This window comes from Sus scrofa, chromosome 8 (assembly GCF_000003025.6).
Source record: "Sus scrofa isolate TJ Tabasco breed Duroc chromosome 8, Sscrofa11.1, whole genome shotgun sequence".
NCBI classification, from domain to species: Eukaryota; Metazoa; Chordata; class Mammalia; order Artiodactyla; family Suidae; genus Sus; species Sus scrofa.
In genome coordinates, this window is record NC_010450.4 from 6,443,317 (window position 1) to 6,459,046 (window position 15,730).

The 15,730-nt window shown below is 57.2% G+C and overlaps 1 protein-coding gene across 1 annotated transcript in view; it reads right to left on the reverse strand.

Annotated features, from left to right (window-relative positions):
- Positions 1-9,067, reverse strand: part of WDR1 (WD repeat domain 1) — a 39,046-nt gene extending 29,979 nt beyond the window's left edge. The window contains exons 1-2 of the mRNA XM_021101012.1: positions 8,844-9,067; positions 8,263-8,384 (exon numbers count right to left, since the gene is read on the reverse strand). Of these exons, the coding sequence (XP_020956671.1) occupies positions 8,263-8,384; positions 8,844-8,859 (138 nt within the window). The 5' untranslated portion in view covers positions 8,860-9,067. The remainder of the gene's footprint in view (positions 1-8,262; positions 8,385-8,843) is intronic.

Below are 15,730 nucleotides of genomic sequence, written 5' to 3' on the forward strand. Positions count from 1 at the left end.
AACAGAACACATCCATCCGCCCACTGCTCCGCACAGAAATGACACCGCCCCGTCCCCACTGAGCCCGTGCAGGCCAGGCTCAGCACAGGCACTGAGACCCTCCAGCAGGCGGCAGCTCTCCCACTGCCCCCTCCCGCTCCTGTGGTCTCCAGAGAACAGGTGGGGTGTGAGGTTTATCAGGAAGGGGAACGAGACAGAAAGGAAGGAAGCCAACTCCGGGCACAGCGGGGAGACCTTCAAAAGGGGCTGGGAGGTCCGCCCGAGGGTGTGAAGCTGGGGAGCCCCTCCCAGGACTTCCTTCCTGCCCAGCCTCCAGCAGGGAACAAGGGACTTCAGGCAGAAATCAGGAGGAAGCCCTGGCATTCGAGGCCTGTGGGCGCCTAGCGGATGTGGGCAGAGGCTAAGAGGGCTCGCAAAAACCTCCCGTTGTCTTTCTGAGACCTGGGGCTCATGCCACCCTGCCTGTCACTCTCTACCCTGGCCTGTCCCAGCCCTGCCCCCACCCGTGACCCCAGGCCTGTCCCAGCCCTACCCCCACCTGCAACCCCAGGCCTGTCCCAGCCCTGCCCCCACCTGCAACCCCAGGCCTATCCCAGCCCTGCCCCCCACCTGTGACCCCAGGCTTGTCCCACCCTGTCCTGTCTTCTCAAGTAGCTCCCAACCCCACCTTTTTGCTCCCGGCCAGACTCCTTCCAGCTCTTCCTGGACTGTGACACTATCATCTGAGCTGATCCCTCTGCCTCCCGTGGATCCACCGTCTCAGGTCGCAGGTCTGACGGCATCGTTCAGAGGCCTGCTCAGGGCCCAGCACTGCAGGTGCCCAGGGCCCATGGAGGCGGCGTCCCCAGCTCCCCCATGTGTGTGAAGCCCCCTCCCCAGACCAGGGAACTAAGTGACCTCCCTGGACAGCTTTCTGCTCTCCCCCCTCTCAAAACAGGCTACCACACAGAAGGGGGTGACCCCCCTCCCCGACTCTTTCACATTCCTTTGTCCTCCCAGGCTCAGGTACTGGGGCAGAGGGGGTCAGAGGTCACCACCGCACTGTACAGGTGAGGTTACAGGGCTGGGCAGCTTTGCCAAGGCAGGCCTGGCCCCTGAGAACCCGAGGGTCATGTGGGGTGGTGGGGAAGGCCGCCCGCCCAGTGTGGCTGCGGGACACGCACTGCGGGAGGCCCCCGCGGTCCCCTGCAGCCTCCAGAAGGCGCTGGGCTGCCTCCAAACTTCAGGCGAAGCGAGCATGACCTTCGGGACGATTAGGTGTCCGGAGCACTGGCTTCCCACACATACCCAGTTCCTGGAAGCAGGCGCTGGTGGCTGGGCCCACAGAGCAAATGCAACCTGCAGGGCCCTCTGGACACTGGCGACTAGGGCCCAAATCAGGGGACTGCAGAGTCACCCGGCTGCAAAGCAGCCCCACAAACCTCAAAACCTCTAGTTCCCAGACCTGCAGGCCGGAACCCAGAGGCTAAGCCTGATCACCCTGCCTCAGGGGACAGTGAGGTGGCCCCAAGTACAGTCCATTCAGTCCTCCAAAAACCTCCCCGCATCCATTCCGGGCAATCAGCCACCCAGGCGGGAACAGGTGAGCTCTGCCCTTCAAGGTGCCCTCTCACCCAGAGGGACGCAGCCCTAACCTCTGATCCAAAGGCCACTTCATTCCGCCCGGTCCCTCCTCCACCAAAGCACTAGCTGTGACATTCTTCCCTTACTGGCCTCCGTCCCAGATAACCTTCTCCTCATTACCTCTATCACTCCGGCAAAAGGCCACCTCCTCCAAGAAGCCTTCCCTGATGCCCCAACCCGGAAGAGATCCCTCCTGGCCCAGAAAGCCCACGCTACCTTCCCTAACCTCCCACCCCACGGCCCTTAGTACTCCCTGCCTGGGACTGCGTGTCATTCTTTTGCCCACTAAGCTTCTCACTAAGTAGACCCCACAGAGGGCAGGGCCCAGGTCTGATTCGCCACAGCAGCCCCTGAACACCCCAAAGGACCAGGGCATGGGGGACCCTGGCGGCCGATTATGGAGGCACAACCATAGATGCTGACGACCACTCTCAGTCACCCTGCGGGCGGCGTCTGTTGATTCGCTCTGAAACCTCACGACAGCCCCTAAAGATAACCTCAGCACCCCACTGTACAGGCGAAGAAATGGGGCAGAGACACGGGGTGACGTGCCCAAGGCCACCCGGCTGGTACGTGGCGGGGCTGGGACCTGGACTCAGCTAAGAGCCTTTATTCTCAGTTTTACTCTCTTGCTACGACTGGTAGCCTTGGTAGCCCGAGTCCTTAACTCAGGGAACAGAGGTTTGCCACAGCTACCTGCCTGGGAACCAGGTGGGGCCAGGGGTTCAACCGTGGTGGCAGGAGAGGCCACTCCCAGAACGACTCTGCACCTGTCTCCCAGCTTAGCTCCCCCCGCCCCCAAGCAAACCAAGCCCTAGAACAGGGGTCTGCGGGGCTCCCCACATGACGCTGGGCACACCAGCGCCCCCGCACCCAGGACCCGGCCGCCTCCCTTCCTGTGTGCCCTCTTCCCTCTGCCTGCCCAGGGCTGCCCAGGCCCTTCTGAGGAGTCGTGAGAGGAGACAGTGGTGGTGACCACTCAGGTTCAAATCCCAACACCCCTCGGGGCGTTGGGGTCCTTGTCGCTAAAAAGAGAGAGTATCCGCCCAACAGGGCGGTCGTGACGGCGGAGGCGGCACAGAAATTGTCACGGCCCGGGCGACCCTCTACAGACACTTGTGAACTGGTTCACGCTGACCAGCCCCCGACTCTCTCCATCCTTACAGATGTGGGAAGTGAACCAAAGGAGGCCAGTACAGGCCCACGCAAAATGTGCTCGGCCAAGGCCAGCCCAGCTGCTAGAGGCAGGGCCCAGGGCCGCGCGCTGACGAGGGAGCAGGGGCGCTCCCGGGATGCAGGCCCGGGATGTGCACGTGAGTCTGGGGCAGAGGGGCCACCCTTCAGGGTAAGACTCCAGAGGGCAGAGCTAAGGCCTGTGGGTGAAGCTATGAGCATGCCGACCAAAGCTGGGGACCCAGGTCCACGGGCGCATCACTAACCACGGCCAGGGAGGTGCCACCCCAGACTCTGGAGAACAAGTTTGAAGGCCTTTCCAACACAGGGGTCTACGTACCACCAGTAAAAAAGCGCGGGGCGGGGAACCGGGCAGGGATCAGGAGGCTGGGGCAGCTTGCAGTGTGACCAGGAACAGGCCCACCTCGCCCCTGGGCCCAAGCATGAGGCTGCGACCTCTTCTTCTTTCCCCTCAAAGACAGCTTTGCTATCCTGCCCCCAGGAGGGGAAGGAATGTTCCAAAAGGACACTGAGTCCAGAGCTAAGAGGACACGAGCTGAACTTTCAGCTCTGGGCACGTGTATTCCCTGTCTAGAGTCTGACCATCTCTGCAATCTCAATCCTCTTCCTGAAGAACTCTTACTCACCCTCCAAAACCCCACTCAAAAGTGCCCTTTCTCCAGAAGCCTTCCCTGTGGCTCTGCAGCACAGCCGGTTCCTCCTTCTCGTTCCCAAAGCACTCAAGACTCTCTCCACTCAAAGCACTGACCTGGTGTGTTAGAAGGCTACCGACTGGGTTCTTCAGTGACATTGGGGGCTGGGAAACTCTCTGCTGCTGGACAGTCCTGTGCATTGTGGGATGTTTGGCAACATCTCTGACCTCTACCCACTAGATACCAGTAGCACAAAAATGTCTTCAGACATTGCCAAACATCCCTCAGCAGGGTGAGGGTGGGGGTGGGGGCAAAACCGCCTCACAGAGAACCACTGATTTAATCTTGGCACCACGGGGACAAGCAGGGCTCGGCAAGACCGGGAATGCATGTGGGAAATGCCAAGATGGGAGGGCTGCTTGTACCTGCTGATGATGCATCAATCTTTGAGCAGCTTCCGAACTGATCTCCTGCCTCACACCGCAGACACGGAACAGCTTCTCTGCTGACCTGACCACATCGGCTGAACCTTTACATGGCTCAGGTGGCCCCAGGACAGGGCCAGGCTGTCACAGGGCTGCCTGATCCCCGGCACCCAAGCCCTGACCCTGCCCCCACCCCAATGCTCCAGCCTGGAAACTTCACCACCCGTGCAGGACCCTCTCGCAACCCTGGCTGCATCTGACTGGTCTCTTCCCTGGGCCCCAGGCAATCAGCACCACCCACCCCTCAGGGTAATGACACGTCTCTTCTTCTCAACAACAGTCATGTCCGAGTGTCACCTTCCCTGACATCAGGGGATGCCCTCTATGATTGTTAACGGTGGGGACACTGATGTCACAGCCAAAGCACCTAAGGGTCACTGGACTGACAGCCACGTGACAGGCCAGTCCCCAGGACCAGGGCCCTGTGCAACTCTGGGGCCTTCAGAGACCCAGCATCTCACGTGGCAAGGGTCAGACCCCAGGTCCTTCCTGGCCCTGGACCCCATGCCTGTGCTGCCTGCTTGTTCTCCGTCCAGGCAGTGATGGGACACTCCACTTCCTTCTGCCACCCTGGCGCCCGTTTCCCTCCCACTCAAGGCAGGGCCTGTGTCTGTGTTCCCTGCAGGGCCGGTGGCCATCCCAGGCACACGAGAATCGGAGGCACATGCGATAGGACAGAAGGGACAAGGTCAGTCCTTCTCCGGCCATCTGTCCCTTCCCATACACACCCCCACCCCCACATGGAGGGGATGCGCAGGTGGCCCTGCTGCGCCTGACTGGCGGCAGATCGCCCGCACTCAAGTTCAACATTCCCCGACCTGGTCCACAGCCCGTTCAAGATGAGTCCCCTGACCCTGTGCTTGGACGCACAGCAGTGTCAACCTGCTACAAACACTGCACTCCCTGGAATCTAACTTTATATATGTATATATATTTTTTCAAATATACCTATTTTAGTTCTGGAACCTAGGGCCTGGATATGATAAAAAGCAAGCCCCAAACCTGCCCTTGTAGCCAATCTGTCGGCTGCTTCTGGAAGCGGAGGGGCCTCTGCCGGGAGGCTCACCGGCCAAGGCTGTGTTACAGGGAGGTGACCCCGGGCAGTTTAGAATCCTAAGAGGCTCCTTCACATCCACGGGGTAACCTTTCCAGACCCCACAGCGGGCGGAGGGCAGGGCGATGCAGGCCTCGAGGTAGGAGTGTATCAGGTCCCCTCTCTGGAACACTCCTTTCTGGAGGCCCCATCACCGCAGAGGACTTCCTCTCCGAGGTGTGGCAATTGGATGTGTTGAAAAAAAAAAAAATGATAAGAAACACTCTTGGCTACAAGCTTGAGTGCCCTTATGCTGCGTGCACAAAACAACTTTAAAAGCAACAAAAGGAATGACAGCCGTGGGACGTCAGCAAGGTCTGATGCCTGCTCGGGGTGAAAAGACGTGGACCAAACAAAATTTAGGTCCAGAAGCCTGAACGGGGCTGAGGCTTTCTTACTCCACACAGAAAAGCCCTCAGTGGCTGCCTGTGATCTCCATGCACACAGCCTGGAGGCTTTCAAGGCTTTTCAATCCACAAGTGACGTCCTGAGCACCTACTATGTACCAGACGCTGTGCTAGGCCCGGGCGCAGGTTGCAGTGGCTGCCGGCCGGCCGGCTCCCCACACAGGGTCCGCACCGAGGGGGAGACGAGGCCAGGATGGAGCACCATTTAGGGGGGCCCTGCCCCTCGACCACATCGCCACAGAAACCTAAAGCCAAAAGGGTAGCGAGCCATGCAGTTAGTTGAGGAAAAAATATCCAGAAAAGGCCACAGCAATTCCTGCGTCCTGAGACCCCAATGCGGTGCGGAGAGCACGCAAGCAAGGGTGCCTGGAGCCGGTGGGAGAAGGCGGGCAGCGGGGGAGGTTGGGGCTGCAAGGCTGGACGGGGAGGCCCGTGGGCCTTGTCGGGGGAGTGTAGGCGCCACGCCGTCTCCTATTTTAACATAACCAGCCCAGCCTCGGTGCGGGGCAGACCGAGGAGCCCAGGGTGGAAGTAGGAAGAGCCGCTGGGCATTGTGTCTTTGCCACCCAGGCGAGAGTGCAGGGCAGCGTGGAGGAGGGTAGAAAGTGGTGAAAATCTGATTCTGAGGTCTCCCAACACGACCAGCAGGGTTTACGGAAGAACTAACCCGGGGCGGAGGAGAAGGGGAGGAAGAAGTTCCAGGCTGGGGCCTGCACAGCAGGGGCAACGGTGGCGCCGCGGCACCTCTGGGGAAGACCACGTGGGGACCCCCCAACGCGGCTCGGGCACGTTCAGTACGAGCTGCCAAGCAGACATCTGGCGGACATCCTGGGAGCTGGTCCCCACCTCCCTCTCTTCTCTAGCCCCTGACCCACCAGAACACCTCCCTTCCTGTTTCCTCAGCGCCCCCGAAATCCCTGTCTTCTTCCCAGGCGCACGCTGCCCTAATAAAAATCACCCCCACTCAAGGTCCCCCCCATCAAACAGAAGCCCAAAGGCCCGATGTGCGCGCAGAACAGGGAGGAAGGCACGAGCCGCATCCCCGGGCCGTCCTGGCCCCGCGGAAACTTACAAATACATGTGAAAGGGCCTCAGAAGAGAATGGAAAACTCTGGGGTGCCCATAAAAATGAGAAGCTCAGAAGAACAGGGAGAATGGGTGCCACAAGTCAGGGAACACCTCCTGCAAAGAGGGTGCTTGTCTGCGGCTGTAAACAGCGTCTCCACCGGAAGCAGCTCCAGTCACTGGCCGCCTTCACCTCACTGACCCCCGTTCTGAGCAACGGGCCCACTGTGGGGTGGAAGGAGATGCTGGCTGTTAAGAACCTTTCAGGGTACCACACACACAGTGGGTCTTCATGTGCAGTCTCCCACCTGTGAGTGTAGCCCGCCGGGACCCGCGCGCCTCTTTAGGGGCAAACCCAGGTATCCATCCCGCTGATGCTCTTGCCCATTTTACTCGACAAACTGCAAGTGAGTGTCTGCCTGGACCCCCTCCACTTTTATTTTCTCATGATCTCAGAGCCTCTCTGGAGGCCTTCAGATTTTTATGATCGAAGTTCCCAGCGGTGTTTCCCCCAGTTCTGAGCAGGGCAGGATCAGCTTTCTAGGAATCCCTGTCGAGCAGAGGCGCGCTTAGCACCTTCAAAGTACATTCACACCCACCCACCCCATCAAGTGAGGTGCCCAGGATCCCAAGCAGGGCAGAAACGGCCAGCCGCAGCTCCGGCTCCCGGGGGACCGGCTGGCAGAACCCGAGACCGGGCAGAGCCAGCAACACCCAGGACCACACAGAGGCCTCTCTTCTCAGACAAGGAAACCAAGGCCCCAGGGCACCCTCACTCCCTCCCGAGAGCAAGATGTCTCAAAAGCGACACCCCCAACCCCCGCTCCCAGGGTAAACTCACCCAACACTCCTGAATTTCAGTTGACACTCCTTAGCTGCATCACCAGTCAAATCATCCACCCACACACTGTGCACAAGGCCCCACCCCGAGTGCAGGAACCCCCCCCCCACTCCCAGTCATGCAGGCACCTCCCGCATCCATCCCCCACTCCACTCAGGCTGAGGCGAAAGAAAGATTGCAGTGTGCAATTCCAGCCGCAGAGAGACGGACAAGCAGACTGGGTCATTTCAATAATTACAGAGAAGTAACGGAAATTTTCGAGGAGTTCCCAGGGAATGGGTTCTAGAAGCATTCTCTGCCTGGGTACATGCAAATGATTCAGGGGAATAAACTACTTCCTGATTTTTGCCCTGGGGGCTCACATCTGCAGGGGGACGATCAGGCTGGAGTGCAGAGGCCTCCGTGTGAGTCTGGGCTCCCCCACAAGGGGAGGCCTTAGATGTTAAATGATTAAACCTAAGTGCCATTTACCAAGTGGTGGGAGTGAGCCAGCCCTGCTGGGCTGGAGGGTCGCATCCTCTCACTCAGGGGGGCCCAGGGAAAGTGGGGGCGGGGGGCTCATCCCCCATCTCCATTTAACAGATGAGGAAACTGAGCCTCAGAGGCCCAAGGCGCCAACCACCCCAAGGTCAAGCAGCAGCTGCCCGGGTCTGCCTGACCCTTACAACCAGAGCCCCTATTCTCATAAACTGAACTGATCTGAGCCTCAGCATCCCCAGCGAAGAAAGGACCCCGGAGAAACGTGAAATTGCCTTCCTGGGCTTCCGAGGTGTGGTCCCAAGGCCGAGGGGGCGTGGCGTCCTCTCCCCAGGCCACTGGGCGGAGGTGAGGGGGGGAAGGGGAAGGGGAATTAACCTTAACCAGAGAGCTGCGCCCAGGGAAGGAACCGGCGCCCGGTGGGGGGAAGGGGGAAGGCACTCACGTCGATGTTCCTTAGGATGACGCACTTTCCATTGGTGTAAAGAAAATTGTTGCCCTTGGGGTCGCCGCCGATGATTTTGGAGACACCCCTCTCCACCTGGGGGAGGCTGGCGAACACCTTCTCTGCGGAGACACACACACACAGCAGGGCACATGAGGGGCAGCCCCGGCCTCGGCCGCCCGCCGGGCTGAGGACGGAGGGGAGGGAGGGATGGGGGAGAAGGAGAGGGGCCCCGGACCGGTCTCAGCCGGTCACCTGTTGCCTCCACCCAGAGGGGCAGCCGCCACTTTGAAGGAGCGCAGAGACGGCGCGACTTCCTGGTCCGCACTCCCCACCAGGCCCTTTCAGGGGTGCGGGGGTTGGCCGGGCCCGGACCGCATCGCCAACTTTGGGGCGTCCCCCCGGCGGGGGATCGCGGCCCCGAGCCCCCGAGGGCGGCGGGGCGCTCACCGGCCTGAGCGCCCACCCCTCCCCCGCGCCCGGGGACCCCGCCAGGCTGCCCGCGCCCCGCGCCGCGCGGATGGCCAAAGGGGCCAGGCAGGGCGGGCGCCCACCCGGGGGCACCGGGCCGCCGCACTTACTGATCTCGTACGGCATCCTTGCCCACTTGTTACCGCGCCGCGCTCGCCGAGAGCCTCCGGGCCGCGCGCGCCGCGAGTCAGACCTGGCAGAGGCCGAGCCGGGGACAGGGGCCGAAAGGCGGCGCCGGGCGTGCCGGGCGCGGAGGGGGCGGTCCGAGGCCGGGGCTCAGAGGCCGGCTCGCGCCCTGCCCTGCGCGCTGCCGCTGCGGACGCGCCGAACCCGGAAGCGCGGCCCCGCGCGCGGCTCGCCCCCAGCTTTGACCATATATAGTCAAGCGCTCAGCTCTGCGGCTGCGGCCCCGGCGAGCCTGCGCGGACCTGGCCGCGCCCCTCCCCCCGCTCGGGCCCCGCCCAGGACGCCCCGCCTCCGGAAGTGACGTAGGCTCACAATCCCGTGAAAAAGCGGCGCGGGCCGGGCTTGGCGTCAGAATGCTCCCGGGAATGGGTGGGCTGGGGAAGTGCTTCTTGGGTTGGGAGGAGTGGGAAGTAAGGGTGGAAGGGTGGGCTGCTCTGGGAAGGGGGCTGCTTGAAGGCACTCCGTGCTGAACTTTTTTGGCGACGGTGAAAGCAGCGGAGCTCCTAATCGTTTTTTTTTTTGCCTGTGTTTGCGTAGCGGGCGTTCTTAGAGCCCCCCGGCCTTTGGGCCTAGTGAACGCCTGCCCTTTGCTGCCTCTGCGAGGTGCCCACTTGGGGTTTTTTGCGAACATAGGGGCGTGCTTTTTTTTCTTCTCTTTTCAAAGCTTGCCTAGTTGGGAGTCGCGCTTCCTTGAAAAAAGCAACGGGCCGGAGGAACTTTAGGAATGGGCCAAACTGGGCCCAAACTCTTAAAACTTAATTTTAGAAAGCCAGGAATCCAAGAAGAGCAAAAAGGATGTGGGTTCTAAGAAAACTAGGGCTTGTTTCCTAGTGAGAGCAGAAAAAAAGGGAACTTGCGCTTGTGAGATGGAGGCAGCGGCTTATTTGTTGAAGGGGAGAAAAAAACAAGGGTTTTGAGACGTTGTTTTAGACCCACTCTTCAGTGGGAAGAGGTAGTGCCTGTCTCTGGGGAAGGGGATAAAATGCCCAAGCTAGAAAACTTCGGGCGGACCTTTGGCTTTGTTTCTGTAATTACTGGGAAATACTTCTGGGCTCTGTTCTCAAACTGCATCCTTCTATCTTCAAACTGTAAAGGACCCGAGGCCCAAGCTCGAAAACCTCTGGGTGAATCTTGGCTTTTTTCTCTACTAAAAAATCCTCTAAATTCTATTTCCAAATCCTCTGCTTAATGGTCCTGCCGCACCCTGAACTCGCACCTGAGTTAACACAGGTGTCTCCCATCTGGTCTCTAGGCTTTTGTGTCTGCCCCTCCCCCTTCACTGCAGTTTGCTCTCCAGACTGCAGTCTTTGAGTGTCTTTTTTTAAAAAAACCATTGAAAGATGTTTCTCAGCTTAAAGCATCTCAAAGTTCAAGCGAAAGTCATAAAAATGGCCTATGTGGGTAGGTCTCAGGATTCCGTGGAGACTGCTCTGCTTTCAACTCTTCCTCCCTGACTTCCTTGATACACCAGGGGTGCCCCAGGGCGCCTCTGACCTGCTCACTAGCTGGCGTTTTCTCTTAAAAAGCACTTAAATGTTCGCATCCCTCTTTCAGTGAAAGTCTCCCCATCCTGAGCCACCTTATTTTAAATTAATTGTAATCCCCTCTCCCTTGCAAGTGCATTCCTGAGTCTCCTTTGTCAAGACTGTCCCCAGCACAGGGTCAGCGCTCCAATAAGTCAACCCCCTATCTCCTGTGTGACCTTTAGTTGAGAAACAACAGATGTGAAGGTAACTTTATGAACTGAAGGACCCTAAAAATAAGTGTACGTAAGGATGAGAATTCCAAAAAAACGCAAAACGAGTGGTCTACAACAGGTGGGGGCTGTATCTATTCTGAGATGCCGGAATTTAATGCCCTTTTGGGGAAAAATTAAGAACGAACAGGTGTGATGACTTAAGTTCACCCCCCCTAAGGCATTTATGCAGTGGGAGCACTGGCTTGGAAATAACACTAAGGAATCGGCCTCAAGCCCTTATAAGCTGGTAACCCTGTGGTTCTGGGTAGAGAAGACTTGGACTCCTTGAAGATGAAAAACTTTTCACCCACCAAGTTCCAAGGGTGCTAGGCTCTCTTAGCATAGGAGAAAGTTCTGTTGGTCTAGGGGCTTAAGAGTTTAGGTGGGGAGGCTGGCCTTTCCTAGAAAAATGACTGTGTCTGCGGACATGACCTTGGCTGGGGAGTTTGGGCGGGCGTTAAATGTGCTTATCTTTAGAGTGACCACTGGTTTGTCTCAGCTGTAAAGGCTCAGTGATGCTTGAGCAGTGTCAGCTGTGATGGGCTGTTTTCTCGCTTTCCTCGGGTTCTCCTCCCCACCCACACCTTTGTTAATATAACCGCGTAACAGCTGCCCTTGGTCTCTGGTGGGGACCCTGAAAACACCGCACCCCGGAGACTCACTGCTATGTCAGCTCACCCATTTCTGAGCCCCACACACTTCTGTAACTGCCTCTGGGAACCTTGGGAATGTCCCAGAGATGCCTACTGGGACAAAAAAGCCAGACTTGAGACCAAATGCCAGGCCTTCCCTTCCCCTGCGGTGTCTCTTCCCACAGTGACCTGGATGCACCCCCCCCACACTGAATCTTCCACCAAATCTGGGACCCGCCCCCCGCCCCCCACGCGCTGCTATTAAGATGGAGACGAACAGCCTCCGCAGGCCTCATCAGGCTGCTTTTTCTTGGGGTCTTTCAACTCTGCCCAGTGCCTGCCTTGGGCACCTGCGTATTTCCGGGTCTTCCCTGATACCCCAGGACTTATCCTGAAGGCTTAAACTCTCCAAAGGCAGTACTTAATGTCCACTGCTACGCCTGCTGGATTAATCCTGCTTGCTTCCCCTGCCCCCACTGAAAGTGTGAACAGGGACCATGTTTTTTCAATACTGAGTGAAGGACCCGCCAGACAAGCTACGGCAAGCTGATCTGCGTTCTGGGGAGAATGAGCCCCAGGAGCAGCACCTGCCTGTGCTCTGAAGGCCACAGCATGTAAGATAGAGCCTCTTAAAGACATACGCTTGGAAGTTCCCTTTTGTGGCTCAGGGGTAATGAATCCGACTAGTATCTGTGAAAATGCGGGTTCGATCCTTGGCCTCGCTCAGTGGGTAAAAAGATCCGGTGTTGCTGTGAGCTGTGGTGTAGGTTGCAGACGCGGCTCGGATCCTGCGGGGCTGTGACTGTGGTGTAGGCCGGCAGCTGTAGCTCCGATTCGACCCCTAGCTGGGGAACCTCCTGTGCCGCAGGTGTGGCCATAGCAAGTACTTTTGGGGGCAACGGGCCTCTGACTTGAATCGTGTAACTCGGAGGAAACCCTTAGGCTCTGGGTGTGCAGACAAAGCCTTAACCTCTGCGCCTCCGGTTCTGCCGACAGGATGGTGGGGGAAACGAGGGCTCCAGAGGTGTGTGTGGCCCTGTGGGAAGCCCTCCCTGCCTCTTCCATAAAAACTGGGGGTGTACGCAGCACATGAGGCTCTGTTCTCAGTAGCTTTGGGTAGAAATGGGCACAATTAGAACAAGTGTGCTGAGCTTCCTACTTTTTCTACCCTCATGTTCTCATGTCCAGGCTCCGAGGACAGGGGTCTCTGTCCTGGTGGAGTGAGTACTGGGCCAGGTGCTGAAGTGAGCGGCGGGGCGAAGTGGGCCCTCACCCTCCAGGAACTCAGGGTTGGACTAGCTCACCCCTTTGGGGCGGGGGGGAGATGTGGGGTGGGGGACCTCCCTCCCCGTCACTGGTGCTGCTCCCTCGAGCAACCTTCTCTTTTCTGGGTCCTTCCCTGTGGGTCCTCAAGCCCCACTCAAGAAGCATCTCTAAAAGTGTTCCCCGCTCTCTCTCCTCCCTTAAGGCAGCCTTGCTGCCCTCACCTCCAGTCTGCACAGACCCTCATCTCCAAATGCCCAGAAAATTGATCCCAGGGTTGCATTGAGAGTCCATGTGTTGGAAACCCGTTCTCACTGGCTTGTTGTGCCCAACCAGCCAAATGCTGAAATGCCGACGTTTGTTGTAGAGAAAAAGCTTATTCAGGAGGCAGCGGGTGCGAAGACAGGACAAGTCTCAAATTGAACTCCTTGAAGGGCGAGGGCCTTGGGATGTTTAGGGTGAAGAGTATAGGGTGATTGGAGGCAGGAAAAGGTGAGGTGGTCACTGTTGGGCATGTATCTGAGCACATGCTTCCTGGGGAAATGGCAGCAACGTGTGTGACCTTAAAGGTTGGTGTTTTGGGGCTCTCTGTTGTCTCATGGAGGCCCAGTTTTGAATGGTCGGTGGTCTTGGCTGGTTTTGAGCTAGGCGGCAGGAACGAATCCAAGTTCTGAAAAAGAACCTAAGCAGTTCTTTATTGGAGTGACCTATGTGTTATTTCCAGAGGGGCAGTTAATGGAATCTCATAAGCCTCGTGAAGCTTGGAGGGAGATGAATTTGCAACAACAATTGAGCAAGCTTAATCCATGAAGACAGGTTGAAGTTATTTACTATTTATTAGGCAAGCCAGTTAGAATTTACTGGATCTAATTCTCGGTTTCACATCTGTAGCCCAATTAGCTGTGAATGGGGGTGGGAAACAGCACGTGGGGCAGACTTAACCACAAGGTACCCACCTCCTGTCTTGGAAACCCAGGGCGCAATGTTGGCCTGCTCCCCGAGAAGGGGGAACTCTTGAGGGCTGGGCTGTCACAGCCAAAGCCCTGCTTTCGTCCTCTACGCCTTTGTCAGAAGATGAAGGCACAATCTTGGACCTGCCATCCTAAACCTGTACGTGTTAAAAATGGGTTCTCAAGGCAAGAACATGAAAATTATCTCAAACCCTGTACGCGAGCTTTTCAGTGGGTCCCTCCTCGGGCTGCTCAATTGAAAACACACGGTATTTCACGGGCTCGGGGCTTTGCAAACAGATGACTATCTTAACGCCTGTGACCCGTGCTATACGTTTTCAGTTCTTGCAAGCTGTGGAGCCTTGGGTATCAGTGACTTTCCCCCTGTGAGGTTCTGCCCAGTGGATACCCCTCTAAGAACTTGGTGTCACCATAGCTTCGGACGAGAGACTTAATGAAAACACCATAGCTTCGGACGAGACTTAATGAAAACATTGTTGAGAGAAGTTACCCTCTCTCGAGTTTACTGACCTGTCATATTTAAGCCATTACTTCATAGGCAGCTTCCATTATCTGATCCTTCTAAGGTCCAGGTGAGGGTTAACCTATGTCCTGCTTCACTTGCTCTTTTCCAGGGTGATGGTCACTTGATTGATTCCCCAGCCCCTCTTGCTTTTGCGCAAAATTGCCATGAGTCACATAGAACCAATGCAGGCACTTGTCTTGCCTTTCTCTGTCGCCTGAGACCTAGCATGGTGTGGGTCACCTGCCTTCACTTCAAGCCTCCCTGGTTCCGTTTCTACAACAGCGGGCGTCTGCCCTTGCGCTTAGGCACTTTCTGTGATTTTGAAATCAAGCTCCGTCTCCCTTCTCCAGAGCCCAAGCTGGTACTCTTGACACATGGATGGGAAAGGCAGACCAATGTCTGTCAATCTTCGTAGTTCTTGAATGGGCAGTTACTTCTTATTCCAGGAAATGGAAGAATCTAGGAACTCTTGGGCAAGTTCAAGGATGTCAGTTTCACTTCAGTTAAAGCACTAATAGCCAGAACTGTAGTGCTTCTGCCTCACTCCTGATGCTTCTGAAGATGGACCTGGTGATCTCTGGCTGTCAGGTGTGACCTGGGCTCCAGGCACGGGTGTGTCCTGGCTGCCCCCAGCAGAGGGCACTTGGCTGCATGATCTCTTAATGTCTTAGGTTTACTGTGGAGTGTCCAGTCTGAGGGGTCATGCTGATGACATGGAGTCTTGGGTCAAGGGGGCTTGGCTCGTACTCTAGTTTGGCCGGGTGTGGGAGAATCCTGGATCTCCGCAATTGAGTATGGGGGTGTTCAAGGCCCTGCTCTGCAGAACTAGCTTCAGCTGCTGGATAATCGAGGGTCTCCCAGTGCTTGAAGCATTCATTCTAGAAATCCATCCTGGCTTCTGCTGGTGCCTACTCCAGACTAGGGCCCCTGACTTCTCAGGGGTATCACTACTGACCATCCCAAACCTACTTCTTGCCATATTGGTCTTCTCTCTAGTCAGCCTCTCAAGATGTGACAAGGCAGAGCTCCTTTCCCAAAACACAGAAAACAGGATGGATGCCAGGGGTGTCTTGGCCCAGAGGGCTCTTCTTGCCCTTTTGCATCTGTGGGAGAGGGATGAGCTGAGCAGTTTTCTCCATCCTCACAGGTGGGAGAGGAGTGACTGGTACATCAGCCCAGGGCACTGGTCAGCCCTAGCTGAGCCCTTGGGTTCTGCCTGTGTACTGAGAACTGGTGGTTTCTGTTCCTCCGATTGGCCAGATGACTCCCCCTTATTCCAAACCAAGGACCCTGGTGCTATCCAGGTGTGTGTGGCCAGAAAGGGTGCATTTGTTTGCTGGGGCTGCTGTAATGGTGTACCACAAACTGTGAATGGCTTAAACAGTTGTCTTGGAGGCTATAAGTCTAAGATCAAAGCATTTGACAGAGTTGATCCTTCTGAAGGCTGTGGCTGTTCCATGCCTCTCCCAGCTCCTGGAAGCTTGCTTGGCTGGTCACTAACTACATTGGCAGTGGCCCTTTTTTTCAAATAGGGTCGGTCTTAACCTATGGTTCCTGGGGGTCAGGACCTGAATGTGTGATGGTGGCATCCATGACAGTAGGTATAAGACTTGGGCCTGTCATCCTCCCAGCCCTGAGACCCCCCTGGAAGGAAGGATTGAAGCTTGCAGATGCCACTGATGGTGACAGTAGCATTTACACT